This window comes from Acipenser ruthenus, chromosome 28 (assembly GCF_902713425.1).
Source record: "Acipenser ruthenus chromosome 28, fAciRut3.2 maternal haplotype, whole genome shotgun sequence".
Lineage (NCBI taxonomy): Eukaryota > Metazoa > Chordata > Actinopteri > Acipenseriformes > Acipenseridae > Acipenser > Acipenser ruthenus.
The window spans coordinates 2,485,098-2,507,778 of NC_081216.1; the positions used below are offsets into that span (position 1 = coordinate 2,485,098).

At 37.1% G+C, this 22,681-nt stretch overlaps 2 protein-coding genes and 1 long non-coding RNA gene across 12 annotated transcripts in view; 1 reads left to right on the top strand and 2 right to left on the bottom strand.

Moving 5' to 3' along the window:
* Positions 1-8,264: 8,264 nt before the first annotated feature.
* Positions 8,265-10,995, bottom strand: LOC117434841 (homeobox protein Hox-B2a-like). The gene is made up of 2 exons (XM_034057514.3): positions 10,525-10,995; positions 8,265-9,548 (listed from the first exon to the last, which is right to left on the bottom strand). Exons 1-2 carry the CDS (start codon positions 10,949-10,951, stop codon positions 8,809-8,811), a joined length of 1,167 nt encoding a protein of 388 aa, XP_033913405.3. The 5' UTR covers positions 10,952-10,995; the 3' UTR covers positions 8,265-8,808.
* A 311-nt stretch (positions 10,996-11,306) lies between these two features.
* LOC131701994 (uncharacterized) lies at positions 11,307-13,853 on the top strand. The gene is made up of 2 exons (XR_009309224.1): positions 11,307-11,760; positions 13,550-13,853. It is a non-coding gene; the product is annotated as an uncharacterized LOC131701994 (long non-coding RNA).
* LOC117434840 (homeobox protein Hox-B3a-like) overlaps positions 13,151-22,681 on the bottom strand; it is a 62,955-nt gene continuing 53,424 nt past the window's right edge. For 8 of the 10 annotated variants that reach the window (XM_034906783.2, XM_059003254.1, XM_059003253.1 and 5 more), the window contains 2 exons: positions 17,378-17,949; positions 13,856-16,224 (listed from right to left, as the gene is read on the bottom strand). In XM_034906783.2, coding sequence (XP_034762674.1) covers positions 15,446-16,224; positions 17,378-17,831 — 1,233 coding nt within the window. In that variant the 5' untranslated portion in view covers positions 17,832-17,949 and the 3' untranslated portion in view covers positions 13,856-15,445. Of the gene's footprint in view, positions 13,672-13,855; positions 16,225-17,377; positions 17,950-21,335; positions 21,874-22,681 lie in introns of those variants that run through there. The other 2 variants (XM_034057513.3, XM_034057512.3) reach the window with 2 other exon arrangements.

The following is a 22,681-nucleotide window of genomic DNA, read 5'->3' on the forward strand; positions in this document are numbered from 1 at the left end:
TACCTATATGCATATGTATGAAAGCTAGGTACCTTGTAGATACCTATATGCATATGTATGAAAGCTAGGTACCTTGTAGATACCTATATGCATATGTATGAAAGCTAGGTACCTTGTAGATACCTATATGCATATGTATGAAAGCTAGGTACCTTGTAGATACCTATATGCATATGTATGAAAGCTAGGTACCTTGTAGATACCTATATGCATATGTATGAAAGCTAGGTACCTTGTAGATACCTATATGCATATGTATGAAAGCTAGGTACCTTGTAGATACCTATATGCATATGTATGAAAGCTAGGTACCTTGTAGATACCTATATGCATATGTCTGAAAGCTAGGTACCTTGTAGATACCTATATGCATATGTCTGAAAGCTAGGTACCTTGTAGATACCTATATGCATATGTCTGAAAGCTAGGTACCTTGTAGATACCTATATGCATATGTCTGAAAGCTAGGTACCTTGTAGATACCTATATGCATATGTCTGAAAGCTAGGTACCTTGTAGATACCTATATGCATATGTCTGAAAGCTAGGTACCTTGTAGATACCTATATGCATATGTCTGAAAGCTAGGTACCTTGTAGATACCTATATGCATATGTCTGAAAGCTAGGTACCTTGTAGATACCTATATGCATATGTCTGAAAGCTAGGTACCTTGTAGATACCTATATGCATATGTCTGAAAGCTAGGTACCTTGTAGATACCTATATGCATATGTATGAAAGCTAGGTACCTTGTAGATACCTATATGCATATGTATGAAAGCTAGGTACCTTGTAGATACCTATATGCATATGTATGAAAGCTAGGTACCTTGTAGATACCTATATGCATATGTATGAAAGCTAGGTACCTTGTAGATACCTATATGCATATGTATGAAAGCTAGGTACCTTGTAGATACCTATATGCATATGTATGAAAGCTAGGTACCTTGTAGATACCTATATGCATATGTATGAAAGCTAGGTACCTTGTAGATACCTATATGCATATGTATGAAAGCTAGGTACCTTGTAGATACCTATATGCATATGTATGAAAGCTAGGTACCTTGTAGATACCTATATGCATATGTATGAAAGCTAGGTACCTTGTAGATACCTATATGCATATGTATGAAAGCTAGGTACCTTGTAGATACCTATATGCATATGTATGAAAGCTAGGTACCTTGTAGATACCTATATGCATATGTATGAAAGCTAGGTACCTTGTAGATACCTATATGCATATGTCTGAAAGCTAGGTACCTTGTAGATACCTATATGCATATGTCTGAAAGCTAGGTACCTTGTAGATACCTATATGCATATGTCTGAAAGCTAGGTACCTTGTAGATACCTATATGCATATGTATGAAAGCTAGGTACCTTGTAGATACCTATATGCATATGTATGAAAGCTAGGTACCTTGTAGATACCTATATGCATATGTCTGAAAGCTAGGTACCTTGTAGATACCTATATGCATATGTCTGAAAGCTAGGTACCTTGTAGATACCTATATGCATATGTCTGAAAGCTAGGTACCTTGTAGATACCTATATGCATATGTCTGAAAGCTAGGTACCTTGTAGATACCTATATGCATATGTATGAAAGCTAGGTACCTTGTAGATACCTATATGCATATGTCTGAAAGCTAGGTACCTTGTAGATACCTATATGCATATGTATGAAAGCTAGGTACCTTGTAGATACCTATATGCATATGTATGAAAGCTAGGTACCTTGTAGATACCTATATGCATATGTATGAAAGCTAGGTACCTTGTAGATACCTATATGCATATGTCTGAAAGCTAGGTACCTTGTAGATACCTATATGCATATGTCTGAAAGCTAGGAGGGCATTGAGGCTGTAATTTAGCAATACAATTTCTCAACCAAAAAAGTTATTGTCCTTATGGGAATCACATATTTGATAAGAATGATTAAAAGTCTTAATCATTTGTTAAATAAATGTACTGATTTAAAATCTCCACTATGCAATTTACGTCCATACGAGAACGTTTGTATTAATTAATAATGATTTGGGTTCCGTATAATTGACATATATAAATTTAAAGCAAAATGACATTTCTATGTACATTTAAGTTGATGATATATGACTGATAATTTCACGCTGACTGTGTCAAAGTACATCATTAAAATGTGAGTTAGACTGACAAAATACTAGTAATTTCACACAGTAATGTCACTACAATATAGTTACACTGCATGAGAGTAAATTAAACTCCATCAGTGTTGAAAATATTACTCTGTAGAGCAGTGTTCATTTTGCATTCATTTTATTTTAACACTCAAATCTGTGGCGCCATATGTACACCTGGACAGTGTTAAATTGAACTCTGAACACTGGCAGATTTGCTGTTAACATCCAAAAGGAACCCGTTATTTAGAATCCTCCATTCTGTGATTCGGTCCAGAAGTTCTATATTCAGTTTTCAATATGCTCCTCTTTGAACATGCTTACTTCAGTTTATTTACAGTTATCTTTGCTTTGCTTTGCTGTGCTTTTCTTTGAAACTTGAAGCATGGTTCTGCTTGACAAGTGAACACGATAACAGCCGCTTTAAGATTAGATAAAAGCGGGATCCTTTTTGTGTTTTTTTTTTATCTCGATGTGACTTCATTCAGAAAAGTGTAAGTTAAAAAATATATATAGGAACTAGCTGCATTGAAGCAAACAAAAGAAGCACCATCACACCCAACTAGCCCTGCAGACATGACCAGGTGCCAAGAGCTGGTATTCTGGCATCACAAAACACCAGTGCCACTATTTTATACCTCCAAGCACATGCTGTCAACACTCAAGCAAAAGCGATCGAGGTGGTTTTAAACAACGTATCTATTTATGGAGCAGGTGATGAGATATTTAGCGTTCAATAACGTTTTGTATTCAACGCTATGGTGTGAGTATTTTTTTTTTCTTCATTGTAGAATTTACCTGTCATGCATGCCAACTCAGCGACTGAACGAAAAGGTAGGTATACACCGTAATCAAACCGGGAACTTGATATTGGGATGTTACGTCATGCCTCGCATCCTGCTGTTTAATTATACATTTCCTATAAGTCTCCCTTAATACTCTATGAAGGTACATCGAGTGCTGTGTTTATACCACTCGTGAGGGTTGCGGTAACGATCAACACTAGCCAGGGCTGGTTGGTTATTGGACCCCCACCCCCTTTGCCTGTTACTTTTCCACAAATCTGTAGAGTTCTCAGCACCACTGTTGTCTAAGTGTAAGTTTCATTCTTGTAATTCATTGGAGGGATGTCTCTGGTGTATGCAGTGCGTTGCTTTGAGAGAGTTCAAAGAGAGTGACTGCACTTTGCATTTTACACACATTATATTCAAGAGTAGAAGGAGGCGGAATGTTCATGTATGACATCACAACGGTAACCAATGGCAACATGTTACCACATATGCGATCATTTCCTTTTTATTCTTATCTCACGTAAAATACATCAACACACACATAAACATACTCACTCTGCAGGAGTCCAATGGTGCTTTTTTAAAAATTTGTATTCCATGTTCACGCACATATTCTGATTGTGTGTGTGTTTCATCATCAAAGTATTCTGCTAGCCTCATTCGTCTTTCCCACTCTTTTAATTCTTTTATGAACTTATCCTTCTTTATTTATCTTCTTGCCACAACAAATTTGAGCCCCTTGCTTAGTAGTGCCTTCTGTGAAGCTCTTAATGTCCACTTCATGATCTTCCCTTTGTTTGTTTTAACTTTGATATTCTTACTTTTGTACAAATGATCGTTATATACTAATATTATTATTATTATTTGTTTATTTAGCAGACACCTTTATCCAAGGCAACTTACAGAGACTAGGGTGTGTGAACTATGCATCAGCTGCAGAGTCACTTACAACTACGTCTCACCCGAAAGACGGAGCACAAGGAGGTTAAGTGACTTTCTCAGGATCATACCATGAGTCAGTGGCTGAGGTGGGATTTGAACCAGGGACCTCCTGGTTACAAGCCCGTTTCTTTAACCACTGGACCACACAGTGGTCCTTTAATCCCTGTTCCGCATTCTTTTCTTTTTGCATGTATGTATTTGTTTTGTATCTTCACTGCTTCCTTGCAGTGAATATAGTGGATATGTATCTATTGCTCTTACATATAAGTATAATTCATTCAAAATGATTATTTTTATATAACAGATTAACTGGTTCTCCACTGCATGGAACTGAAGTTCCTGTTACTTCATATTTAAAGCATTCCTGGTCTACAATGTTTAAGTAAACATGTATTGGTCTATTTATAATATCTACAGCCTCTGCTTATTATTATTTATTAGCAGACACCCTTATCCAGGGTGACTTACAATTGTAACAAGATATCACATTATTTTTACACACAATTACCTATTTCTACAGTTGGGTCTTTACTGGAGCAATCTAGGTAAAATACCTTGCGCAAGAGTACAGCAGCAATGTCCCCCACATGGGATTGAACCCACAACCCTCCGGTCAAGAGTCCAGAGCCCTAACCACTACTCCCCACTGCTGCTTAGTTTCATTTTTTCATAATCCGCATCAAGGCAACATTTTTATCTATTTTCATTTGCTCGTGTGTGCAGTAATATTTACCTGTACTAATCTATGATCATCTTGTGTTTCATACAAAACTCTACTCTATCTTTAATATTTTATTTCCAGGAGGTTCCCGGTTCAAATCCCACCTCAACCACTGACTCATTGTGACCCTGAGCAAGTCACTTAACCTCCTTGTGCTCCGTCTTTCGGGTGAGACGTAGTTTGTAAGTGACTCTGCAGCTGATGCATAGTTTACACACCCTAGTCTCTGTAAGTCGCCTTGGATAAAGGCGTCTGCTAAATAAACAAATAATAATAAACTGACTTTCCATCAGCCTGTATAAAGCTCTGAAACAGAGCAAAGCACTAACCCTACCCGCCTCACAGACACTGGCAGTATTCATTTTCTGATCTGGTGTTTACAAAACTCAACCCCGGTTCCTAATGGCATGTCTGCTTGTGTTCAAGCACAACTCAGGAAGCTTCCTGTGTGATCTTAAATAGAGTGTGGTGTGTGGTACAGGGTTGAGTTTATCCTGGGCAGTAACTATATTATATTACCAACAAGTCCAAGCGCATGACTGGAAGTTCCACTGCTCCTGATCAGAGTTAACTATAAGTGTTTGTGTCAGTCTGTGTGTGTGTGTGTGTGTGTGTGTGTGTGTGTGTGTGTGTATGTGTGTGTGAGAGTGTGTCAGTGTGTGTGTGTGTGTGTGTGTGTGAGTGTGTGTATGTGCTTGTGTGTGTGTGTGTGTTGTGTGTCAGTGTTTGTGTGTTGTGTTACATCATTCCTACACTAGTACCACTATTGCTGCTACTACTACTAATCATAATAATAATTTTGATAACAATTGTAATAATGCTTTATTAATTAAAGAACTGAAATGCATTGCAATGTACCATATTATAAACACCTATAGAAGCCTATATATCAAATTATTATTATTATTATTATTATTATTATTATTATTTATTTCTTAGCAGACGCCCTTATCCAGGGCGACTTACATGCAAATACATGCAAATACCCACTTGATGTTGTTGTGATCCAATAATACCTGTATTTCTATTGAACATACAGTAGTAAATGATTTTGTGCCTTTTAGAAAAAGTTAAATGATGCTATACTATAGAGCTGGAGACCCCTCTTTCCTCCCTCCTGGTCTTTGGCATGGAAACAAAGTGAACTTCTACTACAGTGAAGTTGCAAACCTGTCGTTTATCAAGAAATCAGACTTATTAAAAACTACCCCTGCCTCTTTGTTAGTTAAAGTGACTAATTGGGACATTACAGTGCTGTAATAGGGGACTGGATGGTCCTGTTTATTAGAGACGGTGTGCTGGTCTGTGGACGTGGAATTGATTGGTGTCTGTCACTCTTATGTTCCCTGGACTGCCGTCATTATGCAGAGTGAGCTGACCCTCGTTAGAAAGCTGTATTGATAAAGTGTCACAGTTTGGAAGTTGGCTGTCTTTTTCTTTTTCTTTCCATGAATTAACTTGTCTTGCACTTGAGTCAAAAAGTAAACCAAAACCCCATGGTGGAGCTAAACCACATTATAGTTCCTACTGCTCTGGGGGTCTTCAACGACTTCCCCCATATAACAGGATTTATATAAAGACATCTTTATACCCTCCCAGAGGAGTCGACTTGCAGAAAGGTGGTTTGTGTAAAAGTCTGCTCGAGTTGATCAGCCATGCCCAAACTACAGCACGTCAAACTTCAGACCAATTTTAAGGCATTTATTTATTTTTCTTGAATGGAACTAAATCCTAGTAATATTGCATAGATTCAGTAGAAATCATATGCACATGAAAACATGCTTCCTTTTTTATGCTTTTAAAGTAACATTATTCTGTTGTGCACATTGTGTGGTGCAGGTTTGCAATGGTGGTGATAGAGTATTCAGTGACACTCAGTTGCATGCACACATTGGCATAGCAAAGACTCCAGTGGCTGGATGATATTATAGATGTCTATCTGCTTTAAATAAACAAGAGTTGTCAGAAAGATCATCTATTATTGATAGTTGGGGGGGAACAAAGTGGTTGGTCTTGAATTGATCTTCTGGGTTATCGTTTACTTTGTATTCCTACAGTGAAAAAGCAGAGTGGAATCCAATGTTTAATTGCCTTGTAAAGAATCTAAGTAATAATAATAATAATAATAATAATAATAATAATAATAATAATAATAATAATAATAATAATAATAATAATAATAATAATAACACTGTATATATACACACAGTGGTATATATCATTTTTAATAAATGTGAATAAAATATTTAAAATTCTACTATAAAATCAAATTGATCTACTTTGGCTTGAAAAACAAAGCTCTCCAGGACTGTACAAAGTCCAGTGGTGTTCTTTTCAACGTATGAAACTACTCTAATTCAATTATATCAAAAGCCAGACATCTATATATTAAATGGGGGCTTCAAGCCAGAGCGGTAGGCCTTCTCTAGCCTCGTCATGGCTTCCTTCTTCACCGTTGGTGAAGCCCATTGTGGATCCAGCGCCATTTTACGGCAGCACAGCTATAGCCTGGGTTCCCAAGCGCTGCTCTCGCTCGCTCATAAATAAACTCGATTTGAACGCCTCCCAAAATTCTCCCTGCAGGGCCGGGGAATACCAGTGACTTAGCAAAAGACTGAATATGATTTATTTTTTGTGTCACAGCGATTGATTCCTCCACTGACCCGCTTTTTTCCATTCATAAACCAAGTTTGATGTATGAGTTTCGTGTTTAAAATTGCATGTCTAAAGAAAGCAGTTTTGGCACGGCACGTGTCCAGTAGACCCCCCCCCCCCTACCCCCCCACCCCCGCATCTATGTATTCTTTTCCTTTCTATTTTTAACTAACGAAATAACTTCACGTTTTTCTAAAGCTCTAATATGCAGTCGTTTTGGGAGTACATTTTTTGTTTTAGTTTTTATTCACAAATATGCAAAAAGTTATTATCCTCAAAATTATAAAAAACGGTGTCCTATCTTACTGTATTACTCCACATTGTATAAATATGCGTTATTAAACCAAAAAAGTTATTCTAAATAATAATAATAATAATAATAATAATAATAATAATAATAATAATAATAATAATAATAATAATTAACTACAAAGTAAATAGCAAGCATAGTAAGCATTGTTCTTATTTTGTAGGCCTATTATTATTATTATTATTATTATTATTATTATTATTATTATTGAAGAAGACGATATTGTTCTTGCATTGCTGTCTTTTATAGTTTATACAAAGCTGCCGATGTGGTTTGTATAATGCTATCGTATTATATGTGTAAACTGAAGGCAGGAATGCCCGGAGATAATAGAATGTATCAAACAGGCTTTTAATCCGCAGAATGACCGCGTGCTCTGCAAATATAATCTGTCGCAGATGAATAATATTTCCAGGAATAAAATCTAATAGAGCGGTGCCGTATATTCGAACATGACAAACACAATATTGACAACTTGATGGCTTGGTTGTTAAAGAAAATGTTAAACCATAAAGCGAATTGGAAAGAAAACGATTTTTGTAAAAACAAAATGAATGGTTTATCGTAAAAGTAGGCTATACCGCCGTTCGAGAACACACAGACGCGCACATGCATACATACATACATACATACATACAAACAATGCATAGATGTCATAAACCACACACCGCTTTGTAAGCTTATAAAGTATTTTTTTTATTATTTCATCTATGAAAATAATGTACAATAAATAATTTGCAATTTACTATGAAATATCTCAATAAATAATCAAATTCTAAAACGTAAAAAGAGAGAAAAAGACCTATTTTTTATATAAGAAATGCTACAAGCAGTTGGACTAAAAATGACATTTTATATTTCCTGAGGATTTTTATTTATGTGTTGTATCAAGAAGCTACAACGCTTATAAGTGAACATTAATATATATCTATATTTGTATCATTGTTTTAAATAAATAAATACAATCGCAAATGAATGAATTTAAAAAAAAATACATTAAATACCTGATTTTGAACAAAGGAATCAGGGACTGAAGGTGTGGAATGAGATACTACGTTTGTAGAAAAACGTTCTATACATTCCAGTTTCAACCCCGAATTTATGAATATAATTCAATTTCAAAATAAAATCAGTGCATGTATATATGTAAAGGTTGAGGTGGGGGAAGGAGAGGGGCTGCAAAAAGTCTGTTATTTTTGTTGTTTTATTGTGTTTCTAAAACTGTAAGTGCTGTAAGTCTATTGTACAAAGGGTGTTTGAAAAAAAGTCAAAATCCTCTTCGGAAAAATCGACAGGGCTGTCGAGGGAACTTTGCAAACTAGGAGACAAGCCTTCTGAAATCTGTAGGCAGGAATCGGGAGAAAAGAAATTCAAATCGGGGAGCGAAGCGGAGTCCTGGGTCTCAGAAAACGAGTTATCCGGGTGACCAGATGCGCAAACCTGGCCCATTGTTGTAATGGTATCTGGTGTGGGCGAGTCATACAAGGGGCTTCTAACACTTTTCCCGGGGGCAGTAGCATGCTCCTGCGGGGTCTGGTGCGGCTCTTTAGCAGCGGGCTGCTTCGTACAATTGTTATTATTGTTAGTCCTAAAAGAAGAAGCCGAACCGCACGTCGTTTCCCTTTCTAACGCCGTTGACCCGGACGCCTCCAGGGGCAGGCCGGCAAACGGGGATCCGTCCTCCCCTTCTTCCATGGCCTCAAAGGAACCCGGGTCCCCTTCTTGGCCGTCCCTGTGATGCGTCGTCTGCCTTTTGTGCTTCATTCTCCGGTTCTGAAACCAGACTTTGACCTGCCTCTCGGTTAGATCCAGCAAGGCGGCTATCTCCACCCTGCGAGGCCGGCAAAGGTACTTATTGAAGTGAAACTCCTTTTCTAGTTCCAGGAGCTGGGTGTTGGTGTAGGCTGTCCGGAGTCTCCTGGAACCGCTCCCATTATCCAATGCGCTATGGGCTTCTGTAAACAGAAAGAACAAAAAAAAGTTTAATAACATATACATTGGACAATGTAATCCATTATTAAATCATTATTCACAATTCACACATACATTCACATAAATCAATCACAATTAATGAGCTTTAAAAAAGTAAGAATATGCTGAGTTTTTTTTACCACTTCCTTCCTTTCTTTTTTTTCAAGACTTTGCTTTAGTCGCTGTTCTGTCAACAATTTTGCAAACCAGCTATTCACAGCGTATACTTCACCAGTCCTCCAGACAATGTTTTGTTTTGTCCCACTGCTTTTATACAATATAACAAGACAAGATGGCTACCCCTATTTCAGCCTAATACAGGGACTCGTCTTTCACACTGCTGTGGAAGAGACAGTGGCTTATATTTACAGTTCTTATATACATAGTTTGAATCCCTGCTGTTCAGCCAAAAGCGCCACATAAATATCCATTGAATTCAATACTAAGGAAGTCATATTTCATTTCGGGTTTTGCACTACTGTACAGTATCATAATATCCAGGGTTTGGTGTATTAATGTTTTTATCCAGCAGTATAAATCATCTCTATACCGTGCTTTTATTATATTAATAAAGTAGCAAAAGTGACAAGAAACAATCCTAATCATGCATGTACATGTGTTCTAAACGAGATACATGAAACCACACTGAGCTGTAGAATCCACTGCACCCAGTTACCTTTTGCAATATTTGAAATATGACATGCATAAATCCCCCCTTAAGAAAATAATACATTAACATTCATTTATTTATAGCTTGATGCAGTTTTAAACGTAGTTGCGTTTTGGTGTTTTAGTTTTAATCTGATTCGAAGTGTAGACCAATGCAGGGCATACAAGTATTTGCTCATGCACAAAATGAATATATATATATATATATATATATATATATATATATATATATATATATATATATATATATATATATATATATATATATATATTGCTAAATTGTGTACCGACCTCCCGGAGAACCGACCCCAGAGCCGAGAAAGCCAGCAGAAGACGGCGAGGGAGAGGCAGAGTTTGCCGCTGCAACTGTCACACCGGCAGGGGACTGGTGATGGTTCTTCTTCGAGGATTTCTTTTCCTTCATCCATGCGAACTCGGCTGCCGCCGGGGCAGAAGGAACCTGGAGAGCCGCGGGTTGTTGTGCTGGTTGCTGGAGAAGGAAGCCATTATGAATCGTTTTTTGGCTTCTCGGTCGCGGCTGGCTGCTAGTGCACGGGATTAGGCTGGGAATGGAGGTTTCAATAGGAGGAAGGAATGTCGAGTCCTTGATTGATGAAGTTTGAAATGACTCCAGGACAGCGGGAAAGGATGTCAGGCACTCTGCAAGGGAAGGCTGGCTGTTTATGAACCCGATCTCCCTCTCAAATTCAAAATTCATCGCTTCTTCGAGTTCAAACGCAGATGGGCATATACATACATACACATACCTATATATATATATATATATATATATATATATATATATATATATATATATATATATATATATATATATATATAGACAACAACAACAAAAATGTAATTGAGTAGGCCCGCAACGTGTTTTACTATTTGCGGCCTTTTTATAATTGCGTATATTGGTGATATTACAGGCGTATGGGGACTTGGGTCTATTAGACTGGAGACTAGGGCGAAATTGCATCCAATTCCTGGTCACGTGACCGTGCACGGCCAATGACAATTCGCGGCCTGGTGGAACCAAGAAAGCATTCTTTTCTTCAATTGATCCAAAACACAGGAGTGGATCTGTTTCTCTTGGTGGGGGGGATCATATTTACAATACAAACGCGATTTTTGTGCACATAAACTTCAGGATGCAATATCGATGGTGTCGTGATTGATACACGCCAAGCACAATGCTTAACCGCTTCTTTGTATACCCAAGCGTCACCGCATACTGTGATTTATCTCGTATAGGTGATTAGCACATACAAACTGGCAAGCGGTGCAATTATGAATGTAGCCCATTAATCTTAAAAGTTTTGACAACCCGAGCAGATATTAGAAGCAAAAGCAACTTTCTGGAGTTGGTCAAGACGCAGTCTCAACAAACACGAATTTGGGAGGAACTGTTAAATAAACAGCAGACTGTACAATAAGGTTTTAATGATAGTGAGTTAGCTGCTGCTGTAACTGGACCCGAAACTGTTGTTAGGGGGAAAAGGGGATTGGACACTTCCGGTCAGTGTAAGTGATCTTTTCAGGATTCAAATGTTATTATTATTATTATTATTATTATTATTATTATTATTATTATTATTATTATTATTATTATTATTATTAAAGATGCAGTGAGGAGTTCCTGGAAAAAATAACCGATGATTGGACAAACTCTTAAACGATTATTGGCAGCTTTGTTTTTAGATTTGCTGTCCAAAGCTACATATTTGTTTCCAATCAGTATGCAGGTTCACCGAAAGGTCGCAATTTTAACAGGAATATTTTTACTGCATTCCTTGTTTTTCTTATCTTCGTTTACATTTTTTTTTTGTAACTTTAAGACACATCAAAATTGTATCAGCAAAACCCCCCTCTCGGTTTCCTTGTTCACAACCCACCACTTTTAAACCGAGAGGAAATTATATTTTTAGAAACCAAGTGGTAAAATAATAGCGACGATCAATCTTCTCTCAGCCAACGCGTTTGACAGTTAAAAGCTCCCAAAAGCTCTCAAGAATTTGAGTCTTTTGTTGCAGCTCCAAGCGGACCTTTTTTATTTCTATTTTTACAAATCTCGATTTAAATGTTACACGTCTAAAATATCAAGCGTGCATTAAATATATAAATATATATATATATATATACTTTCTATAATTGGTTTTTTAAGCAGATGGAGTATTTAACTCTGCTGAACCCTGTTTTTGTCTTTTGTTGCACCGTTAAAATATGTAGGGAGGAAATCCAATTCATGCATTGAAGCCTGGCGTCTTCTGTGGGCATCTGCGTGGGTGTGCAAAGTATTTAAAGATAAACCCAAAGTGTAAAACAAGATAGGAGATTTAAGATTCAAGATTGTTTTATTTGTTTTGTAGTGGGATATATAAAAAAAATGTTTCTGGGAATATTTTGAGAACCCTACTGATAACGTGAATGGTGACATGCTAGAAATTATTTTATTATGTTGCTCAAATCCATGTGTCATGGATTGCCATCAGCATTAAAGAGTCTGTATTACATGTTTTATAATCATTGCAAAACGTTTTATGACCTGATGAATAATGTTTATGAGTTTTAGTATTATATGAGTAATCTAATTTGAGAAAGCTATAGGGAATGCATCTACGTCCGATGCGCTATTGGAAACACGTTTTTTAATGCTTGAATGGGAGATGCCTTTAGTTGTAATGTTCAGCATGAGTATGGCTTTACAAAGTGGGAAAGAAATCGAATAATATGGCGTCGAGTATTTTAGTCATAACTTACATCATCCAGAAAATTGTGTTCGAGGAAGCCTTTGAGCTTAAACCGTGTTTGCCTGTTAGTAAATTACATGAAATTATATATATATATATATATATATATATATATATATATATATATATATATATATATATATATATATATATATATAGGCCTATGTTATTTATTTATTTAATTTTTTAGCCACTTTTTTAAACCTGAGTGATTTACTATTCTCTTATCATAAGCCATCGTCAGCAATTGTTTTTTCTTTTATAAATGTTGTTTGTAATACTTACAAACAACAGGAATTTTTAGACTATATAGATACCAGCGTGGTTTATGCAGCTGCACATTTTAGAACGGGTTAAACAAAGTTTGTCAGATGAAATAAACCACAGACATGCTAACGAATATACTGTAAAGAGCTAACAGACGCCGCTTATAGTGCTGTATGCCTTTATGAAATGTCTATATATTTAGTCAAATATGCATATATGTGCACATATTACTACAGAGACGTACACACGTGGAGCATGCTTTCCTAATGAACGCCTTCCCTTTGTTTGCATTCCAGATCCGGCGCTTTCTTTGGTTTAGCAGCACGTGACTCCCATGCAGCCCCCCAAGATTCCAATTCTTCCATGCTTGTGCGAATCTGTGTGGACTTAAATTGAACTAGGAGACACAGGGATCATGCTTAGAGGAAAGCGGTTTTGTGTGTGTGTTGTGTGTGTGAGAGAGAGAGAGAGAGAGAGAGAGAGAGAGAGAGAGAGAGAGAGAGAGAGAGAGAGAGAGAGAGAGAGAGAGAGAGAGAGAGAGAGAGAGAGAGAAAGAGAGAGAGAGAGAGTGATGCATTTTTACTATAGCCAACAAGACAAGGTACAACTCAATAACAGAAATTTATTTAAAGAATTGTTCAACAGACAATTCTTTAGCAAGGAAAAAATAACTACAAATAACAAAGAAGGATCTCAAAGTTTTTTGTTTTTTTTTTGTTTTTTTTAGCTATACTTCTTCTAATTTTTGACTATGCAGTAACAGTCTGATTCTGTCCTCATGCCTTCAGTATAACTCATTATATTATTCATATGTAACATAAAACTACTGGTCTGCCAAGATTACAATAACTGAAATAAACCTGTTTACAATAACATGAACACAACGTCTTTTTTTTAATAACAGGTAAATACTAAAAAATAATTAAGAAAAAGTACAATTTTGTTTCTTGATATAAATACATAATGTGGGGGATAAATAATACACAAAAAAAAGAAAATATTTAAACTGGCTATAACAAATAAATATATATTTATGAATGTTCACTAGAACACACTCACTGAAAGACATCCAGGATTGGTGCTGATTGGAAGTCTTTCATGTGAAAAATAACTTGTTTCACTCATTAAAAATGTAAACTCTAAGTGCAACAAAATATGCCCCAGACCAGAAAGCATCTTCGCTTCTGCTTGCTTTCCAGGACATAGAATTTGTTCAAATATACCCTGTTTTCACGTCAAGTCAAGAGAGCATAAAAATATGGGCTGTTAGCATTAGCGTTGACTAATGTAAATGAACCCTAGAAATAATGTGAGAAAGAACAGACTTCACACTATATAAGAAAAGGCAATGCAGAAGAGGATATGCATTGCTCACAACTCTAACACACTGAGCTGAAGACTTTGAATGTAAACCTTATAAACAATAAGTCCCTTTTTTTAAAGTTGCTAAACATGGCTATCAACCCCATTGGAGAAACTGGGGGATAACTCCACAATGACAGGCAACATTTGTCAGGTATGTATATTAGTAAAAATGGAGCATGGCACTGGATTAGTCGAGGGGATAGGGAATAAAAGAGGTAATAAAAGAGGTAATGTGAAAAGGAAAGCGAAACAAGTACCCAGTGGTTTTTGTTCTTTGAGATATATATATATATATATATATATATATATATATATATATATATATATATATATATATATATATATATATTTGTAGTATAGTTTTGTTCGTGAGGATAGTTTTCACAGGTGTATATGAAACGCATTTGAATGCATTATGTAAACAGTGTCCCATGTTAAAACACCAGGTGCAACTATACTTAAACAAAGAAATATTGGATTTGCACAACCTCTTTCCACACGCTTAACCAATAAGACGCTTATACGCAAAGCGTTAAACGATAGGTACGCGTTTTCTTTTTAATTACATTATGACAGTGAGACACGCAAGTGCTATTGTTTAACCCCAATTTAACACACAAATACCCTACAAATTGATTTACTATGGGGTCAAAAAAAACATACTCGGGGTTGTTGTAGTTGTTCTCACTCATGACACGCACTTTGATTTTTATAATGTGTGTGTGGGGCGGGGGGGGGGGGGGGGGGGGGCACCAATGACAAAAACCACTGGACACTCAGTTATCCCAATTGCAGCGCCCGTTAGTCGTGTTTCGATGTCAAACCTGCTACAGATGCGTTAACTTGGGCGCTTCCTGGATTCTACCCTGAGAAGAATGATGCGCTGAAAGTTCTGTGTATGTAGGATGAGGGTCACATGGTCCGTGGTGTTGGCTAGCTGGCATCTGCGACCCACCGTTATAGTCGATATTGTTAGACTGGTGATGAGACAGGTGATTCAGACCGTACAGAGACGGGCCAGAGACCGGCATAGAATCCACATAGTTTCCTCCAACGTAAACGGGGCTACCTTGGATGTTGGGAGTCCCGTATCCGACGCCGTTACCCTGTAAACCGTGGGGGTCATACTCCTGCCCAGTGTTGCTATATTTCTGTTGGGAAGAGCAGCTTTTCATTGGGTTTTGATAGGCCGTCGACATAGCGTAGGCGTTCTGGTGAGGTTTGTTGAAAGGCGGCGGGGAAGGAGCGTCGTAGCTGCTGCTCATCGGGTGCATGGGGTTCATGAAACCTGCCGAGGACTGCATGGACAGGGGCGGGCTGCCTGTAGGGGACGGACCGCCAGAGGAGGACCCCAGCCCTTTCAATTTCTGATCCTTTTTATACTTCATTCTCCGGTTCTGGAACCATATCTTGATTTGCCGTTCGCTGAGGTTCAACAGGTTGGCCATTTCCACCCGCCGCGGCCGGCACAGGTACCGGTTGAAATGAAACTCCTTCTCGAGCTCCACCAGCTGCGCGCTCGTGTAGGCCGTGCGCGCTCTCTTGGAGGCAGAAGAACCCGGGGGGCTTTTGTCCCCTCCGCCGCCGCTGCCGCTGCAGCTTTCCGCTGGGTCGACAATGAAATAAAAGATAATTACTACATGCAGAAATTGAATGCATCGTTTTCCTAATAAACCCAGAGAGCAGGCACAGAAGCTTAACCCCCTTTATATTAGGCGTCATATGCACTTCATAACACCGGCATTTATTAAGAGCTCCCCGCTCTGTCTGTGACCTGGATCATGTAAATTGTATCACTCGCCTTACAGCCAATACTGTATTCGATTAGAAGCCACTTATTTCATAATTGATTGATTTTTAATAAATACAGGTAATCGGTTTAGGCCTATTGCTAGTCGGAGAGGAAAATGTATTATTGTAGAATTACCAATGTTGCAAAAGCATGTTATATATGTTTATATATACACGTGTGTGTGTTTGCACACCTATTTCAAAGGTCTTTTGACATTTGGCGAGAATTGCTCTTGTGGAATGGGTGTGCAATATTTATATAACGCTTTATTTGCATAGTCAATTATCCGTAACCAGGTCTATTATTATGTTTTTTTTTGCCCTATTTCTATTACCATTTGGATTTGATGTGGGCTATATATATATATATATATATATATATATATATATATATATATATATATATATATATATATATATATATATATATATATATTATTTTTTTAATTATTGTAACATTGTGTGTAACTGTATAATTACCAACTGCACATCATTGGTAAATAATAATAATAATAATAATAATAATAATAATAATAATAATAATAATAATAATAATACAAAACAAAAACACAAAGAAATGCTGCGTCACAGCAAGTGACGTCATTGTTATATATACAACTAAGCTATGGCATTGTGGGTATTTTATGAGTATATATATATGTGTGTGTGTGTGTGTATATATATATATATATATATATATATATATATATATATATATATATACACACACACACACACACACACACATACGCACACGTATACATATACATATGCATATCCCATTCAGTCACTGCATGCATAATTATACCACTTTTTATGTATCTACTTTAAAAAGCACATACGTTTTTTTTTCAAAGTTTTGGCAGCTTCTTGAACTCCATAGTTCACACAAACTGTTTAAAAAATGTAAATAAAAAATCGTGACCGAAGGGGATATAGTCTATTAATACACAATCTACCTGTAGTACCTGTGCTTGGGGAGCTGTTTTTCTGTTTTGAGTTTTGCCTCGACTCTTTCATCCAAGGGAATATCTGTTTGGTTAAAGTGGGGTTGGGTGGGAGGGAGGAGGAGGAGGAGGAGGACTTTGATGAAGCGCTTTTGCTGCCGGGCTGCTGCGCCGCGCCGCCGCTGTTAGACGCGCTGTTGGCGGGGTTCTGAGGAGGTGACACTGGGCGCGCCTGGTGGTGCTCAGATGGCAAACTGGGGCGCATGCAGCTTCCATTTAGGTCTTTAGACTTAGCGTGCTGCTGGGTGCTGTTGCCAAGCGACTGGAGCGAACACGCGGACCTCTGGTAGTCCGTCTCGAGTTGGGCCGCGGACTGGTATGGCGGCTGGGGGGCCTCATAGCCGAAGCTGTTGGCCCCTTGGTAAGAGTAGCCTCCGAATAGCGTCGAGTTGTCGTAGTAGGTAGTTTTCTGCATCTCCGTGCTTCCCAGATTGTGTTTCACCGGCTACCAGGGTCCTGACGGACCTTCTGGAAGAACATTGGCACCCGAGGTCACGTGACAGTCTCTTTCCAACGGCCTCTTGCAAGCGGATCTGAAAGGTTAGGAGAAGCACATTGTAACATGGGGACCCCAGGCACCGCTCCATCTTCCTCCAGTGAAAAGCACATGACATGAATAGGTCTCTCTGCACAACACGGTGTGCAGATGCCGTTCTTAAAACCTTATGGGACGGTTCTGCCCTAACCATCACATTATAAATATATCTATTTATTTGTATTTAATTTATTTTGGTAACAATGCACAATTTTATTTTTATTTTATTTTTTAATTGTAATATATTTATTTATGTATTTATTTTAAATGCACACACTGATTACATCGCCAGCAATGCGACACCTACGGCCTGTCTCGCTGGCACAGTGTTATGTATTATAATGTTTTATAAGTTATCGCCATCATCAGGCTTTTAAATGATGTCTATTTTTCGTTTCGCGAAATTATAGTCATTCGGTAATGAAAAAGCAAATATTTCCGTCGTATTTATATTTGCACAAATAAGGCTTTTATTATAGCAGAGTCTGGTGTTAAATGATCTGCCCTAGTTATGAAGACAACACACACGTTTTTAATTATTGTACACTGCCCTCACGCATGTAATTATTTAACAAAAAGCGGTATTTTTGTTACACACAGTAGCATGCATTTCTTAAACAATTGCAATTCAATACAGTTGTAGTAACATTGAATAAAGAATGCTGTATGCAGTGGATGTATTAAATGACGTATTTTCAATGGAATAAAATGCCTCTTGCCATATCTCTTCGTTCATTTATTTCATTAAATACATTTTCAAATATTCAGTGTGTGTTGTTATGCATATAATACTATATATATATATATATATATATATATATATATATATATATATATATATATATATATATATATATATATATATATATACATACAAAACCCGTTTAAATGCAACCTGTACCTTTATATACATTTAGTCTCGAGGCTATTTCTTTCTTTCTGTTTTTCTTTCGTTCTATCTATTTTCTCTTTCTTTCTCTGGTTACAAAATGATGGGTTTGCGAAACAGCGCAAACCAGAAAACCCAGCGTTTTAGACTCAGCTGACCACGGTTTGAACTGTGTTTGATATCCCAAGCAAAAAGAGAGCGGATAATAGACAGTTCGAGACAGAAGTGCGTAATTTGATGTATGAGGGGGTCAGACGGGCACAAAGCCGATATTTTAAAAGCTTTAGGTTTCCAATTTAGGCAGTGCGAAACGCCAGAGAGACATATGGAAATAAAAAGCAGGGGGAAAAAAAGAAGGGAAAAATCACCCAGGCACCTGGTATTCATTTTTTTAGCCTGATATTCACAAGCTGTGTGTAAAAGTAAAGTTTTCATTTGACACTTCTGGCCCTGTGGGAAGCAAATCTAAATAGCTGGGGAAGAAGAAAAAACGGTTTTAAAAAAACATTTATCTTGTTAAAAGACACTAGAAGATATAGAAAGAAGCTCTTAATATTCCCTGGCCTTTTGATTGTATGCTTTTATTATTATTATTATTATTATTATTATTATTATTATTATTATTATTATTATTATTATTATTATTATTATTATTATTATTATATACAGATAACCAAATGCATAAAACAACCCATTAAACTTTGAACACAGAACTGCATAGCTTTTTGTATATAGTTTATTTTCTGAATCGCGAGTGCTACACAGATTAGGCAATACAATGTTTATGCGACAGTTCCAAGCAGGGTGTTATGTGTAGTTATTAAGTTTTAGATAAAATCATGTATCAAAAATGATATTGCACGAGCAAAAGATGGACGGTATCGTGAAAAAAAAACAGAAACATAACATCGGTGCTTTTGTTCTTAAATATACTAATAAGGAATTAAATAAGATTAGATTTTCGATATTAAGGAAGATAGCATTAACATGTCCAATTCTAGCTATTGTATTTGGCATTTTCTTCATGTACTAAATGTTATTTCCATGCCAGCATAAATATATTGTATTATTTATTTTATTTTATTTAACAACACAACAAAGCATGCAGAAGTGCACAGGTATTATTAATATCAATTTAAATCAATAATTATAATTTTCAATCATGCCTTTGTTTTGTTTGTGAAATATGGTCTATAGCCTTCGATGCAAGGTTTTAACAAAGACAGGCGAAACAGAACAACTTCAACAAGCCTTCAACGACGCAATTCAATAGGAAAAAAAAACGGAGAGGTTTATTTGAAAAATACGGGAGGCTCAAGGTTTTATAAAATATGAAAGAAAAAAAGAACAACAGAGGGTCTCAGTTATGCTTGCTAAAATAAATCTGAGCTACGCTCCAGCTTTAGTATATCACCTCTCAACACGTCACAAATGTCGGTCATTTATCTTCCCCAAAGACGGGCCGAGGTCCTAATTATTTACTCCAAGGAATTCTTTAGAAAACACGGAAGGAATAATACATATTACATTATATATTATTGCAATTAACCAGGAACACGACAGGCCTTCTAGGGGTTTCATTTACGATATAAAGCAAAAAAGGAGGCTAAGGGGGTGGGGGGGGGGGGGGGGGGGGGATAGGGGGGGGGGGGGGGGGGGGGGCAGGGGGGGAAGTTTCACCAAAAATGTAATGTAAAACTCAATTAAACAAGTCCACAGCAGAGGGGAACGAGCAATGCACATAATTCTACTACTACGACTACTACTACTACTAATAATAATAATAATAATAATAATAATAAAAACATTCCTGTCAACGATATAGACATATGGTTAATTAGTCCATTATAATCATAAATAACATTGTTTGCAAACCTAACAAAAGAATAAGACAATATTAATATTAATAAGGACAATACTAATAAAACTGACTCTTCTATATCGATACCTCAATTTTCAAGACAGAATGCGTTCTACCTTTAACAGCCATTATTAATACTATATATGTGCAACATATATAAAGAGTGTATATATATATACACTATATATATAGAGGCCCCTATATATATATATATATATATATATATATATATATATATATATATATATATATATATATATATATATATATATATATATATAACAGGTTTAACAAATAATAGTGAGGTGAACTAGCTCGGTTCATGTCGATAGAATCCATTAAAGTTCTTCCTTGGTTTGTAGGCAATGTATATTCTGCCTGCGAAAAACAAACTTGCAAAAAATAAAAGATTGCCCCCCCCCCCCCAGTTTGCTTCAAAAATAAATAAGAGTAAAAGAAAAGCAGTCGAATGGAGCAGCAAAAAAAGAGAGAAAAAAAGAGGACATGTAGCGTGGAAGGAAGCTTTAAGCTTTGTGAACTCTTCTTGAACCGAGATTGGAGTCATATGGTCATAAATCACGGAGACATTCGCTCCGCCATTCACAAACTGATAGCCTATTTGAGTCGAGCTTACCTTAGCCTCTGACGAGGAAAGCAGCGCAGGCAGGCATAATATATTTTCACATCCAGCTCCGCTGCAATGAATAAGTGAGACTTGCCCCTTTCTTTAAGCAATATCAAAAACCATACATCCGATGTGCATGCAAAGGTACAGCCAGCACTCCCCCGGCCGCTAACTCTGCTTCGCTCCGTTCGGAAAGCAGAGGCGCTATCGCTCGTAGGTTTCCGTGGAAAGCTCGGGGTTTGGAATGGACAAACCCTGGTATACCGACTGCCCTGTAAACTGGTACGCCCTATTCACTGATAACAATGGCCTCAGTTTCTCTCCCCTTAACAGCGCCCAGCTGAACACCATAACGTGCGCTCTGCCGCTTTGCCATCTTTTTTTTATTGTTGTTAATATTCTGATCATCATTCCCGTTTTTTTAACGCCATTGCGCTTTTTTAAAAATAAAGGTCTGTTTTTTTTAGAGTGGCCAGCTCGCAAGCCACCGTGTGCTAATCCTCTTTTCCACACACACAGCGTCACCGCTGAAAAATTATGCTAATTGCAGAAGTGTTGGACAGAGGGCCTATACACTGGAGATAGGAAAACTCGCTTTTTTTAAAATTCACGTGTTTAACACTTAGGTGTCAGTCTATAGTCATACGACTGTGTTCCAACCGGAAAGGCTTATATTTTGCCCTCTGTGTGTTGAAGATTAGCGTAACCAAAAAAACATGTATTTTATCCCTTATGAATCCCAACCCTAGCCTATCTGTATCGTGTAAACTCAACCTCTCCACAAATAATAATTAATGCATAGAGGGCTTGTTGAACAGACAGTAAGCGGGGGGATCTTATTAAAATAAGGGAGGGGGCGAAAAAAAGTGTGACATTTAACAGCAACGAACATGTCGGAGCAACAGACTCATTTTAACAAACTTTGATAGCAAGTTTATGTTGTTTGTGGTGTTTTTTTCCTAGTATATGACACCAAAGGTGAGGAAAAAGGAAGAAAAATAATAGGCAAGTCAAGGTGTTTATAGGACCGCGTTTCTCTCTCTCTCTCTCTCTCTCTCTCTCTCTCTCTCTCTCTCTCTCTCTCTCTCTCTCTCTCTCTCTCTCTCTCTCTCCCCTCTCTTTATTATTCAAGACACTGCCGATGTCGTTTATGGCTACGTAAGATTTATGACTTCTAACACACGGCAACTGTAAACAACAACTTTATAAAGATGCGTTTGTGTAGGTATTTGAATAGAAAAGGACTCGAAGCGGCGTAGGAGGGCGCCAGGAGAAGAAATCGAGGTGTCTGCAAAATATTTTCCCACTTCCTTTTCAGTATTGTTTGAGCTTTTGCCAACTGTGGCTATTTTATT

Bases quoted from the DNA above. Each gene is read 5' to 3' on its own strand.
- LOC117434841 (XM_034057514.3), bottom strand. From the start codon at position 10,951: ATGAATTTTGAATTTGAGAGGGAGATCGGGTTCATAAACAGCCAGCCT. The intron at 9,549-10,524 runs GTCGGTACACAA...TTCTGTTTACAG, and splicing joins TGGGGTCGGTTCTCCGGGAG to AAGCCCATAGCGCATTGGAT.